The 14761-nt window shown below is 55.2% G+C and overlaps 1 protein-coding gene across 3 annotated transcripts in view; it reads left to right on the plus strand.

Moving 5' to 3' along the window:
• Positions 1-14761, plus strand: part of PTPRU (protein tyrosine phosphatase receptor type U) — a 266338-nt gene that overhangs the window by 184776 nt on the left and 66801 nt on the right. For all 3 annotated transcript variants that reach the window (XM_065421874.1, XM_065421875.1, XM_065421873.1), the window contains exons 13-14: positions 1921-1957; positions 7953-8091. In XM_065421874.1, coding sequence (XP_065277946.1) covers positions 1921-1957; positions 7953-8091 — 176 coding nt within the window. The remainder of the gene's footprint in view (positions 1-1920; positions 1958-7952; positions 8092-14761) is intronic.

Genomic DNA, 14761 nt, shown 5'->3' on the forward strand with positions numbered 1-14761 from the left:
AGCACAGAATAGAATCACTTATGGATCCTGTAGTACTGCACGTATAAAGTCACCTATAAAGGGGAAAACAACTGTGACGGGGTGTCCTAGGAGTTTGCTGCCCCCCACCACTCTGGCGCACCCCACCCAAACTGAGTGTCCTTTTGGTGAAAAAGAGCACCAAGTTTAATCCTCCAGGAACTGCCTAGAAAGGCCACCCAGGATCAGCTGTGGGTAGAACCAATGAGTATCAGTCCTCCAGTGGCTAGAAGGGTTGGGAGCTGGCAGAAACCAATCAGGGCCCAGCAGGCAGGATAAAAAGGGCTGGCTGCTTCTTCCAGGGGCCAATTCTGAATAAAGCTGGCATGGGGTGAAAAGCTTAACCCAGGAATCCTGGCCTGGCCAGGCCTAATGCTGACTGCATCTTTTTGTCGAGTCAAAAAAGACTATTTTGCTTAATTTGTGGAGCGTAAGACCCAGGTGGGCCAAGCTGAGTTGAATACGACTTTGCTGTAAGACTGGATGAGGTAGTTCCATGAGATGCTCTGGTAGCTCAGGCGAGCCCAGGACAAAAACAGAAAGAAAATGTTGTCCCTCAGAGCTGTTCTAAAGCAGCATTTTTTGTTGGTGGTGTTTGCAAGTGGTTACATTAATTACTTTAACTCACCCAACATTGTAAGAAATCCCAGGATTTGCTTTATAACTTCTTAAAAAGCCTGCTATCCATTCAGACGGGAGCTGCGTTCCCTCCACCTTTCTCTGCATCATCATGTTGGCCAGATGGCGCTTCCTGTATCAGATGAATGATTATTTAGGGTTACATTTAAGGTACTTCACAACAACAACAAAAAAGTCAGGTCAAATGTTTCCCCTCTCGCTCGATCTGAGTAGCACCTCATTCCCGAAAAGATCAAGACGAGTATCAGCAGGAGACTCCAGTGCTTTTTCTTTTTTTTTGTAGTGACTGGCTCTGCTCTGTCATTAGAGGGAATGTGGTTTAGGTAACAATGTGATTGTTCGTGAGCTCCCTGGAGAACTCGTCTGAGGCACGAATTTGGACTGAAAACGTGGATCTGAATAATAACGCTGCTTTCACAGGGCATTGGGAGGGCGGTTTAAAGTAGTCCCCCTTCCTGGGACAGCTCTGATCATCAACTTGGTATGCACAGCTGTCCAGAGAGTGATCTTTATCGGGGAGGAGGAGTTGGGAGGCTGAACTGCCATTAAACAGCCCAGTCCACCCATCCAGCCTGGCTGGCTGCTGATGCTGCAGCCTCCTGCCTGCAGCTCGCTGCTAAGAATTGCATCACAGGAAGTGGTCACTTTTTTGCAAAACATTTTGTTTAGTTGAAAACCCATCTTTCCACGCAACAGAACATTTCCACCCGGCCCTAGTATAAGAACTCCCCAATAAAGGCTGGCCCAGGGCTGTTCTTCTTTGCCCTGTTGAATTCAGAGCCTAGACTCGGTACCAGCGTCACCATCAGATCATCCCATTTCCCACTGAATGATGATCAGAAGCCCAGATGATAGGTCACAAAAATCAAAGTGGATTAGTCCATCTGGGACCCTCCCATCTAGCCCATCCCTGGGGCTCTGTCCAGGGCTTTCCTTCTGCAGGGGCTAGAGGCTTCAGTGCGTTGTCGGAATCCCTGTGCTTGGGCTCAGAGAGGATAATGTAGGGAAGGCTGATGGATTGACAATTAAACACCGGACATCTTGGCATATCAGGGACACCCATTGGCCTAGGTACCGAGTATGCCAGGTGCGTCAGCCAGCAGCATGTGAAAAGGGACCCAGTGCTTCATTGTGAAAAGGCTCAGCGGGCAGACTGGCCAAGTTTTGTCCTAGCTTCCCCGTTAAAAGCAGAGCAATCGAAGAGGACCTCGTTTTCATGTCCCCGCTGGATTCTGAGCCTCCCGATCTTTTCTCTCTCTGCAGGAGACCAGGCTGAACTGCATTCGGATCGCCCGCAAAGGTAAGACTCCCACTGTACCTCCCAATCACTTGTGCTCAGCAGACTGGCGTTTCGATTTCTGTGTTGCACTGAGGTTGGGACTCCACACACTGGTTTGTTATTGTAGGGTTGCTCGTGAATTCCGGGCTGTGAAGAATGCTTTGTGGTTGCGTGGTTGCTCATGAAGGCTAGGCTGTGCATTTCTGGTTTCTTATTGTAGGGTTGATCATGAGGGAGGTGCATTCTGGTTTATTATTGTAGGGTTGCTCTTGCTTCTGGCAGCGGTTATGTTTTTTAAATACAATTATTATTATGGTAGCACTTGGTGGCCCTGCTCAAGATCAGGACCCCATTGTGCTGGGTGAGAGAGCCCGTGTGAAGAGCGTCTACTCTAAACAGATCAGCTGGGGAGGAAAGGAAGTATATTAGTCCCTTTTCACAGGCAGGGAGCCGAGGCACCGAGAGCTTAAGTGACTTGCCCAAGATCATGCAGTAAGTCTGTGGCAGGTCTTTTGGGTCCCATGCAAGTGCCCTAACCTGAAGCCCAAGCTTCACCTCTGAAGCAGCATATTAAAACATTTGTTTTGGAATAAAAATCATATGAGGAGTGATATGTGGGTTTTGTGGGGAAAAAAAAACCAAAGGGGAAAAAATCAAGCATGTCAGATTTCAGGCCTTCTGACCTTGTCAGCATCCCTTTAAAGCTGTGAATATTGCAATTGATCTTGGCTGGTATAAACCCTGGACTTGTTTGGCATTGATATAGTCCAGGGGTGATATTAACCGGGGTAATTGTGTTGCTGGCAGTGATGGGGAGCCAGTCTTGTGAGTGAAATTGATTGGGGAAATATTTCAGCTTCACTCTTTGGCTTTTGGAATCTCAACAAATAACTTAATGCTTTGTTCTTTCAGGGGGATTGAACTTTGGGGCCTCGTGCATTTAATAAAATTCCTTGTGCTCTACTAATATATTTGGCTCCCTATTGGATTCAAGGAAGGGGAAAAATATGTAATAAAATAAGCTAAACTCCTGGCTCGATGGGAAATGAAAAATGGGCATTCATGTGCATGCGGCTAGCATAGCATATTAAAAAAGGAGCAGGGGGATTCATAGCTTGGTGTGGAACGATGCAAAGACGAGCTAAGATCCAGCCAGCGACTAGGGGTTAGCCCTCGGGTAGGATGTGTGGGCCTGGCCCATGGGAGGAAAGGCCCTTTGTTTGGTTTGGGTTGGCCATGGCAGCAAGGGAGATGCGGATTCGTTGAGGAAGATGGTATGTCCTGGGACTATCGTCCAGTCGTCATGAGCCAGCCAGGCATGTGGGGACTGTAGTGGGAATGGGGGGTTCTGGGCCGGTACGTAGAGTGAGAGAAGCGTGAGCCGGATGGTCATTAGGCAGGCCAAGGGAGGAGGGAGCCATCAGTGTTGGCCCATGCTGGGGCCTCCCTCTCTTCTCAAGACCACGTCCCTGTTTTTCTTTCCTCCTCTCTTTCTGCTGAATAAACACCAGAGGCAAGGGGCACTGAGAACAAAACATACCCGCTCCGTTCTCCCAGCGGCTGAGCCGCCAGCAGTGCCCATCGCTGCCGCTGCCTCTGCAGAGGGGGTACCCCGCATGAGTGCTCAGCACCTGGGCTCTGTGAGGGAGATGCCCGAGGGAGGCCAGGTTTGTGGCCTCTGCTGGGATTGGGGAGAGGTTTAGTGCGTGGGGTTGAGGATCAGCAAGTCTTGGAGTCTGAAGGGGGAGGGGTTAGTAGCTGGGATTGGAGCAGCTCCTGAGATCAGGGAATGTATCCTTGCCTAGTATTGGGGTTGGGCAGCTCCCGGGCTCAGAGAGGGGTGTACTGCCTGGGCCTAGATCCTGGCAGCTCCCGGGCTCAGAGAGGGGTGTACTGCCTGGGACAGGGGACAGGCAGCTTCCAGGTTCAGAGAGGGGTGTACTGCCTGGGACAGACAGCTCATGGCTCAGAGAGGGGTGTACTGCCTGGCAGAGAAGATGGGCAACTCCCAGGCTCAGAGGGAGGTATAGTGTCTGGGACAGGGGACGGGCAGCTCCCAGTTTCAGAGAGGGGCGTACTGCCTGGGCATGGATCCTGGCAGCTCCTGGGGTCAGAGAGGGGCGTACTGCCTGGGCATGGATCCTGGCAACTCCTGAAACTGAGATGGCTACAGTACAGTGCCCGGGATTGGGGATTAGCAGTGATGGGTTATTAGTCTCAGCAGTGACACCCCCGTTCCCACGTTGTGCCTTAGTCCTGTATTCAGACTCTATGAGCAACACTCTTAGGTAGTGTTCTCTATGAGACTCAATTTCCAGGCTGACTTCTAACCGTATCCAGGGGCGGGGCACTATTCCCCTGTCTCCACTTTGGCTGCCTGCTTCATAACGGTTTATTAATAATCCTCCTCGTCCTTATAACGGTGTTTGTACGGCACCCTCTGCCCCTGCCAAGGCGCAGCGGGAGCCACGGAAGTGCAATGAAAATGCAATCATCCCGATAAGAGGCAGGCGTTAAACCCTCATTAGATACACAGCAGGCAAACTGTCCCGGGTGACAGCACTGGAGTGGGCTGGGGGGGGGGGGGGGGGGGTTGCACGCAGGCCTGACATTGATTCAGCTGGAAGAGGCGTCTGGAGGCGAGCGCTCCCCGGGAGAGCTGCTCCATGGGCTTATCGTGCAGGGACGCCGCCACTCTCCACATTCGCATCCTTCTCATGGCTTAAGAACGCCGCTTGGTGCAAGCGTGGGACTGTGCAGTGCTTCCTGGACCAGGCTTTGAACTGCCGGCACGTAGTGCTGGAGCAGACGGGCGTCCCGCAGGGAGGGTGTACGTGCATGTAACCCAGCTTTGCCCGTGATCCTGGCAGGGCCAGTTTGTTGGCCTGATAACTTTGATAGCGTCCTTTTAAACCACACTAAGCGAGGGGGAGGAGGGAGAGTGTGGCCGGGAGTCCTCCGGAGAGCAGAAGCAAGGCACCCCGGGGCCGGGCCAGAGAGTGATGCATCGTGGAGGTTACGCCCCCAGCGTCGCTGGGAAAAGGCAGCAGGGAGCGTCCTGGCCCTGCCTCGCACTCTCCATGTGGTGAGAGCTACGTCAGAGGAGGCTGCAGGGGCTGAAGTGCCGATGTGTCTGTCCAGACAAGGGGGACTGGAGAGAAAAAACTTCCGGGAGATTTAGGCTGAGAGAGGAAAGTTCAAATGAAGTGATGGGAGCTGCCAATAGCCAAAATGCAGGGAATGCCTCCACGTCAGGGACAGGGGGGATGGGAAGGTGGGCTAATGCTGAAGAAAAACCTTCTGCAGATACCTGATCCCTCGACCGATCCCTCCATCTGACTCCTACACCTTAGCAACTCATTCAGCCTGCCTATCCAGCCCATCCACCCAACCCATCTACCCAATCAATAACCCAACCCATCTATCCAGCCCATCCACCCAATCAATAACCAGACCCATCTATCCAGCCCATCCACCCAACCCGCCTATCCAGCCCATCCACCCAACCCATCTACCCAATCAATAACCTGACCCGCCTATCCAGCCCATCCACCCAACCCATCTACCCAATCAATAACCTGACCCATCTATCCAGCCCATCCACCCAACCTGCCTATCCAGCCCATCCACCCAACCCGCCTATCCAGCCCATCCACCCAATCAATAACCAGACCCATCTATCCAGCCCATCTACCCAATCAATAACCAGACCCATCTATCCAGCCCATCCACCCAACCCGCCTATCCAGCCCATCCACCCAACCCATCTACCCAATCAATAACCCGACCCATCTATCCAGCCCATCTACCCAATCAATAACCAGACCCATCTATCCAGCCCATCCACCCAACCCATCTACCCAATCAATAACCCGACCCATCTATCCAGCCCATCTACCCAATCAATAACCAGACCCATCTATCCAGCCCATCCACCCAACCCATCTACCCAATCAATAACCCGACCCATCTATCCAGCCCATCCACCCAACCCATCTACCCAATCAATAACCCGACCCATCTATCCAGCCCATCTACCCAATCAATAACCAGACCCATCTATCCAGCCCATCCACCCAACCCATCCACCTGACCCATCTACCCAACCAATAACCTGACCCGCCTATCCAGCCCATCCACCCGACCCGCCTATCCAGCCCATCCACCCAACCCGTCTATCCAGCCCATCCACCCAATCAATAACCAGACCCATCTATCCAGCCCATCTACCCAACCCACCTATCCAGCCCATCCACCCAATCAATAACCAGACCCATCTATCCAGCCCATCCACCTGACCCATCTACCCAACCAATAACCTGACCCAACTATCCAGCCCATCCACCCAATTCGCCTATCCAGCCCATCCGCCCAACCCATCTATCCAGCCCATCCACCCAATCAATAACCAGACCCATCTATCCAGCCCTTCCACCCAGCCCATCTACCCGACCCATCTAACCAACCAATAACCTGACCCAACTATCCAGCCCATCCACCCAATTCGCCTATCCAGCCCATCCACCCAACCCATAATCCGACCCATCCACCCAACCAATCACCCAGGTTATCTACCCAACCAATCACCCAACCCTTCTATCCAGCCCATCCACCCAACCCATCTGTCTAATCCATCCATCCAACTCATCTATCCAAACCATCGACCTAATCCTTCCACGCAACCCATCCATCTAATCCATCCACTTCATCCATCCAACCAAGTCATCCGCCCAGTTCATCTACCTGATCACCTGATTCCTCCACCCAACCTGACCACCTTATCTATTCATCAAACTCCTCCACCCAATCCATGCTCCTAAATAATCCATCCACTTGACCCATCCACCCAATCCATTTATTTTATCTTATCTAGTTTAGGTATCGCTAAAATGCCCCTCCCCCTGGGATTTAAGTGCCAGGGGTTTGGCCATGTCCAGATTTGCTTTCAGTTAATGTCCAAGCGCCGGAGCTTTCCCAGCACAGACACTCACCGAGAACAAACTCCAGAGATGCACAGGAGCATCTGCAGAACACAAACCTTAAAGCTGCATGCCTGGGACTTTGCACCCAAAGTGCTTCCATGTTCATCCATCTGGGAACAGGAACAATGCCATGTGATTCAGCTGACCAATCCCAGTGAGCCGACTCTGCCCAAGAAGCAAAGACTCTGAGTGCCCCGGCTCTGTGATCGATCCACAGAGGAGACAGAGCAGTTTTACAAAATTAACACAACAGCTACAATTAATTTGTGGGGACAGTGATGGGCTTGGTCTGGCTGGGGCACAGGGTGAAGAGTGGAGGAGTAGTAGCATCTCTCTGACAATAATCGGCTATTTGATAGTTTGTTGGGGTTACTTCCTTGATTGTTTGTTTGGATCAGAACATCAAACAGCCTTATTTAACGGGGGATTAGATCAGCTTGTTTGCTAGAACATTAAACAGGCGTCCGCTGTTACGAGAACGTGTCCTTCTCTGGCAATGAGGCATCCGTGCACAGCTCCGCTCCGAATGAGGGGGGAGGACAGGCTGTTTGATGTGCCTTGGGTAGGACAGCGCTGGCGAGATGCACCCCCAGCTCAGGGGCTGGGTCCAGATTCCTTCTGCTCCATTATTGGCTACAAAAGGCGCTCAGCCCGCTCCCTCTGGCTCCCAGGTCCCAAGCCGTAGGCAGCAGCGGTTCTGTGTGTGTGTGCGCACACACGTTACCTGTGTGTATGCGTGAGAGGTTTTGTGTGTGTGTGTACATGCACACACGTGTACATTTGCACATAAAATCTGCACAGGGGGAAGTTTTTGCGTGTGGGTGAGGTTGTGTTGTATATGTGTGCGTGTGGGAGATCTTTTGGCTGTACGTGGGGGGGGGAGAGGTGTGTTGCGTATGTCTGCACATGCTGTCTGTGTGCACGTGGCGGAGTTTTTGCGTGGGGGGCGGGGGAGGGATCTGCCAAAACCAGCTGTCAAGAAAGTAGGTCGGAGCTGATTTCTGACCCTCTCCGCTGTGCTTTTCTCCCTCCAGCCGCCTGCAAAGAGAGCAAGCGTCCCCTGGAGGTGTCCCAGCACTCGGAGGAGATGGGCCTGATCCTGGGCATTTGTGCCGGGGGCCTGGTTGTCTTGATTATCCTCCTCGGAGCGATCATTGTCGTCATCCGGAAAGGGTAAGGAAATCGCTGTCTCCTCATCCCCGGGCTGGCGCCGCAGCTGGCAGCTCCCTCGCCCCCGGGGCCCTGCCACTCCTCCCAGCACGGCTCCTCTCCCTTTCCTGGGTGAACGTCAGTGCTCAGGCAGTGAGAGACCAGCAACAGCCGCATCAGGCAGAGGCGGCAGTGTGAAGGGGACCGAAATCCACCCCTGCAACTGGACTCAGCCAAATCATGGCCCGTGCCTGCACTAGCATCCTCTGCAAATCCCCTTCTGCTCTCACCCCCAGCTCCGCGATGCCCCTCGGTCCTGACCCACAGTCCCCCGCTCCTGCAGTTGTGCCCCACCACAGCTAGCTGGTGCACCTCTCCTCTGGCCTGCCTCCCACTCCAGCCCTCACCCCAAGATCTGCCCATTCACCTCTCCTCTGGCTGGCCTGCCTCCCACTCCAGTCCCTCACCCCCAGATCTGCCCATTCACCTCTCCTCTGGCTGGCCTGCCTCCCACTCCAGTCCCTCACCCCCAGATCTGCCCATTCACCTCTCCTCTGGCTGGCCTGCCTCCCACTCCAGTCCCTCACCCCCAGATCTGCCCATTCACCTCTCCTCTGGCTGGGCTGCCTCCCACTCCAGCCCCTCACCCCCAGATCTGCCCATTCACCTCTCCTCTGGCTGGGCTGCCTCCCACTCCAGTCCCTCACCCCCAGATCTGCCCATTCACCTCTCCTCTGGCTGGGCTGCCTCCCACTCCAGCCCCTCACCCCCAGATCTGCCCATTCACCTCTCCTCTGGCTGGCCTGCCTCCCACTCCAGCCCCTCACCCCCAGATCTGCCCATTCACCTCTCCTCTGGCTGGCCTGCCTCCCACTCCAGTCCCTCACCCCCAGATCTGCCCATTCACCTCTCCTCTGGCTGGGCTGCCTCCCACTCCAGCCCCTCACCCCCAGATCTGCCCATTCACCTCTCCTCTGGCTGGGCTGCCTCCCACTCCAGTCCCTCACCCCCAGATCTGCCCATTCACCTCTCCTCTGGCTGGGCTGCCTCCCACTCCAGTCCCTCACCCCCAGATCTGCCCATTCACCTCTCCTCTGGCCTGCCTCCCACTCCAGCCCCTCACCCCCAGATCTGCCCATTCACCTCTCCTCTGGCTGGGCTGCCTCCCACTCCAGCCCTCACCCCCAGATCTGCCCATTCACCTCTCCTCTGGCTGGGCTGCCTCCCACTCCAGCCCCTCACCCCCAGATCTGCCCATTCACCTCTCCTCTGGCTGGCCTGCCTCCCACTCCAGTCCCTCACCCCCAGATCTGCCCATTCACCTCTCCTCTGGCTGGGCTGCCTCCCACTCCAGCCCCTCACCCCCAGATCTGCCCATTCACCTCTCCTCTGGCTGGGCTGCCTCCCACTCCAGCCCCTCACCCCCAGATCTGCCCATTCCCCTCTCCTCTGGCCTGCCTCCCACTCCAGCCCCTCACCCCCAGATCTGCCCATTCCCCTCTCTCCTGGCATGCAGCCCCCCCCGCTGCCGAGTTTTGATCCTCTCCTGAGCAAATTGGGTCAGTGTGTCCCGCAAGGCTCGGATTTAAGCAGTCCCAGAGACGTGCTGGGTAAGATTTCACAGCAACGTCCGGGCTTGGGCAGCATAAAAGCACTGCTTCCTTCAAGGAGGGCGGGCAGGGTTGTAGAGGCTCAGGGGAGGGGGCTGAGCGGGCCAGTGGCAGGGTGTTTTGTGACTGTGTCAGAGGCTAACGTAGGTGCCTAGGGGGTATTCGACAGTCTCGGGGGGTCTGATTCCCCATTGTCCGCCCTGCGCATTGGAAAAACCAGATGGCGACACCAAATAAACCCGTGAGAGCGACGTCCAGCCAGAAAGGAGCGAGAGCCTGGTGCCGGCGCCGGTGCCCTGTGCATGCTGTACAGCCCCATTGCACCCTGCCCAGAGCAGGATCCGCTTCCCCCAGGGGATGGGGAATGCTGGGAGTTGGTCCCTCTCTTTACTGCCGCTTCAGGCAGTCCCTTTTCTCTCCACCCTTTCGCTGCTCCCCTTAGGTTTCTGGATGGCTAAGCCTGGCCCGTGGGATGAGACCTGAGAACCAGCAAACTCGTTCCATTAGTAGCTGGCATGGCAGCAATAACCCAGCGCACCGGGGTGCCTGGCCCCCCAATGCCCCACGTTAGCTGCTTCTCTCCAGCACGCTCTGCCACGACGGTGCTGACTTGTGCCCTATCCCCGCCATCCGCCCCCCAGCGGGCTGCCGGCAGTAAGCCTGCTGCTAACAGCTCCTTTGCCTAGGAGGCAATGTTCCATAAAGGGCAGAGGAGTCAGCCTGTCCAGGCAGGCCGCTAACTAATGCAATAGACGTGAAACAGACAGTGATAGACCCTGACCTCCTTCCCCCTTCCCCCCCGAGTCTGGGCTGCAGGATCTATGACGAGCCGCTGCCCACAGGAAAGCTCTCGGAGAGCGACCCGAGCTGTGACCGCGATGGCCACTCCGTGCCGTTCTTACGTGCAGCCGAGCTGCGCAGGGGAGGGTTCCTTGATCTTGTCTCTGTGCAGGCAGCTCGTGCAGGGCTCTGCTGTCTGCCTCTCTCTGGAGCACTCCGGGGCTTTTGCTGCAGATGGGTATCAAGGCGGGGGAGTTGGGGTTCCTTCTCCTCACCTCAAAGAGCTCGGCATGTTCGCAGCTCCTTGTTGCAGACTGTCCTGCTCCGGCTTGTGCCTTCGCTGTAGGCAAAAGGCCTGGAGAAGCTGGCTAGTAGGAAAAGAGGGTCCCCCGGGAGGAGAATTGATGGGAAGACAGGCTCCAAGGTGGGGACAGAGCTGAGCTCTTGGAATCCCAGCATAGGAGCTGGGGGGCTGCCGCACCCCCTGGCTTGAAGTGCTTTCCACCATAACAGTTTGGTTCAGTGGCTCTCAGCACCCCCACTATATACATTGTTCCAGCAGCCCGGAATCCCAGCATACCCTTCGCATTCAGCTGGCCCACGGGAAAGGCCTGGAGGCGAAGGCCCTGTCTTCCCTGGGAATCTGCACTCATTGCTCCCATGCAGGCAGGCCAAGCTGCTACTAGCCCCGGTAGAGCCCAGCCCTGCTCGGAAAGCTGCCCAGATGCAAATCATGGCTTTGCCTCATTAACACTAGGGGGCAGCTACTCCAACAGCTGAAGGCAGGACACATCACTAGACAGAGCCTAGGGGGCGGGGGGGATGGGGGGTGTCTACGCTGGAATCCGAGGTCTGACGGCAGCCCGTGTAGACGCACCTGAGCTAGCTTTGGTCTAGCTCGCACCAGTAACACTAGTAGTGAAGCTCAGCAGCCCAGGACTCTGGGTATATATTCAGGCAGCCAGCTCGTCCTGATGTAGCTTTGCTGCTGTTGTTATTGGCGCTAGATCAAAGCCAGCCCCCGTATGTCTACACATGCTGCAGCCATGCCTCTGACTGCAGTGTAGACACACCCTGAGAGTGGGGAAAACCATTCCCCTGGTCACAGCGAGGCAGCATTGTACTGTGGTTCGAGGAAGGGACTGTGAGTCTGTTTACTGGGGGTGGATTATTAATGTCATTCCTCATTGCTGGCTTTGCAAAGCGCACAGAGGGCAAGTCAGGGACCCCATCTCTATCACCCCAAAGCTCTCGGCTGGCCCTACCCCATGGTCTCTCCACAAGGTTGGGACTCGGCTATAAAGACGATGCCACGTTGACTGTAAAGCCATATCAAGAGGTCACGATCTCGTAACGTCGCTCCCCGATGACAGGGCTGCACTGGGACACACGGGGGCTGAGCCGTAGCCCAGCGAGACGTTGCAGATAGTGGTTCCAGGCAGCCAGAGGTCTTGGCTGAGAGGCCACGGTCCCATGGGCGCCATGGGGCAGGAAGGGGAGCGGAGGAAGCCGAGGCCCCGAGTTTGTATCGGGATGTCACCTCTGCTGAGATTCGTACTGCGCTCGGCTCTGTGGTATCTGACCCGTTCTGCGTCAGCGGGTGTTGGAGGAGGCTTGGGGCTGTGGCAGCCTTCCTCACCCCCACACCACCATCCCCGGGGGGAAAGGGACTGCAAGGAAAGGCAGTGGAGGAGGAGGAGGAGTCCTTTATGTCTGTGTCAGATCTCCCACTTGGCGATTTGTCTGTATCATAAAGAGTTAAAATTCCATGAGCTCCCACCCCAGGGCAAACAGGCAGGATGGCAGAGGGATGCTAGGAGATTCCTAACCAGCCTGACTTGTAATGAGAGAGAGAGCATGGCCTGTGGGGCCACATCTAGCATGTTCCCCTGTGTCCTTGGCTAGAGCAGGATAATTCCCAGCAGCAAGAGTTCCTGACCTTTTCTTAGCCAGACAAGAAATCAGCTGCGGGAAAAGGACCCCCCTGCAGTTTATCCTCCGGAGAGTCACCCAGTGAGGGGCTTCCGCTTGGCCTCGGGAGTGGCGTTTTCTCTCTGCTCTGGCTGCTGCTTGCCAAGGAGCAGCAACGGAGCAGCTGCTGCTCCCAGCAGGGTCCTTCGGCAGGTGGAAGTTTCATTCACTCCAAGCAAGAGCCAGACCGTGGTGGGGGCAGTAGGTGCCGATCCCTGCGCGAAGGGCCCGCGGGCGGGGAGGTGAGGGGAAGGAGTTTGCTCACTTTCCGGACCAGTCGGGAAGCGGATGGGTTTATGTGCACGTTCCTGCTCTTTGTAAATCATTATACAGAGAGGGAAGGGGCGTTAGCATGCGTGGAACAGGGATGTCAGACAGCTGGCAAATGCAGCAACCACATCAGTGGTTAGTCCCCATCAGAATCCTTTAGCCTTGATCTTCTTTAAGGCCAAAGCAGAGAGAGAGCCCCTTTAGCACCAAGGAGCTGCTCAGAGCCATAAAGAGCTTGCTCTCCCCAGAGCCAGTGGGTTTCCCACCACCTATCAGCAGTGTCCACCTGCAAGCCCAGACGCTCCAGCAGGCACCCCATGGCATCCGCCCTGCAGCTAGCACTTCTGTGTGCTTGTGATGTGGAAGGCGAACGGAGACGCAGTGATAGCCCGATGGCCTTCGGTCGCCTCCCCCGGGGGCATCAGTTCACTGCCAGCGCTCACGCGTCCCTAATGTGGAAGGGGAAAACAGGGTCTTGTGTTCTGGAGCCGGCAGCAGGGGCAGGAGGGCCTCAGTGAAGGGGGACTCCCAGCCCAAGCAGGGTCACTAAACCAACCACAGCATCTTCTGCACAGCCGCTGGAGCGAGCTGGTGGCCCCTTAGAGCATTGGGCAGAGGCAAGGCAGGGCAGAATCTCTTTATTCAGTCTTCTGCAGCCTGAGGTCTTGGCCTAGATCTGCTCTGGTAGGAAAGAGACAGGCGCATAACTGGAGAACACGGACGTGCCGAGCCGGGCACGGTAGATGGAGTTGGTAGTTTGGGAGAGCAAAATCATGGAGTCTGGAGTGTTCCACTTTCAAACTTGGGGGCCTAAGTGCTGTTTTAGGTGCCCAAATGGAGCCTCGCAACCTGAGCATGGGGCTTCTTGTGCATAAGGGTCGGTCGATGCTGCCATCAGAGGTGTGACGGCAGCCCGTGTAGACGCACCCGAGCTAGCTTCGCTCTAGAGCGCCAGTAACAACGGCAGTGAAGCGTCAGCAGCAGGGGCGAGGCGCTCGGGTACGTCCCCAGGATTCTGGGTGGGTTTGTACAGCCCGTGCTGCCGTGGTTTCACTGCTGCTGTTCGCGGGGCGAGCTGGATCCGAGCTAGCGCGGGTGTGTCTACACATGCTGCAGCCACCCCTCTGATTGCAGTGTAGACAGAACTTCTATCACATGGAATCCAAACGATCAGAGATGGAGGAACCCACGGAGTCTGATCTAGACCAGTGCCAGTGGCTGGTTCTGCTCCCGTCACTGTTCTCCAGGGCTTTGTCCAGTCTTGTTCTCAGTGATCCAAGCAATGGGACTTCCACCACTTCCCTTCAGTGTCTATCCCACCCTCTGGCCGAGCTCACCAATGCTCTCTTGACATTGTCCCTAAATTATCCTTTGCTTGATTTCTTCTCATTACTCCGAGTTTTACCCTCTGTCCATTTCCTCTTGTTCCTTGGGCGTTCGCCCTTCAGGGGGACAGTTTTCAAGCCACTTCTTTGTACTTAGCCAAGCTACGAGGTTCCTCTTTTCCCTTCTCACTCTAGTCCCCGGGCCATTTTTGATGCTGTTCTCTGAACTGCCTTCACCTTGCCAACATCTGTCTGGTGTGGAGGTGTCTAAACACGGACCGAATGCTCCAGGTGCAATAGGACAAGAGCTGAATAAAGAACACACACACACGTATCAATCTAAGAAAAAAGGCACAGTAAGAGAAAATCCAGTGGCCAGTTTCATTTCAGTGCCGACTCGGTTTTGTTTCTCAGACTACCACTCAGCGATGCAGAGATTTAATCACTTCTCAGCGTCTGCTGGCTTTTTTTAAAAATAGAAATTGATTTTGAATTTTGCAAATCAGCCCATGAAATCCCTGTCTCTCATTCTTTATAGTGTGACAAAGTGACTGCATCGCGTCTCGGGGGATGTCTGCGCTGCATTCCCAGGGTGTGAATGCAGCTCACGGAGACATCCCTGAGCGAGCTTTCATCTAGCTAGCTCTGGTCCTGCATCCGTGAAACTGCAGCAGCCTCGTGAGTAATTACCCAGGGTTCGGGGCAGGCAAGCCATGCTGATGTGGCTTCACTGCTCTG

The sequence above is a fragment of the Emys orbicularis genome, chromosome 23 (assembly GCF_028017835.1).
Source record: "Emys orbicularis isolate rEmyOrb1 chromosome 23, rEmyOrb1.hap1, whole genome shotgun sequence".
Lineage (NCBI taxonomy): Eukaryota > Metazoa > Chordata > Testudines > Emydidae > Emys > Emys orbicularis.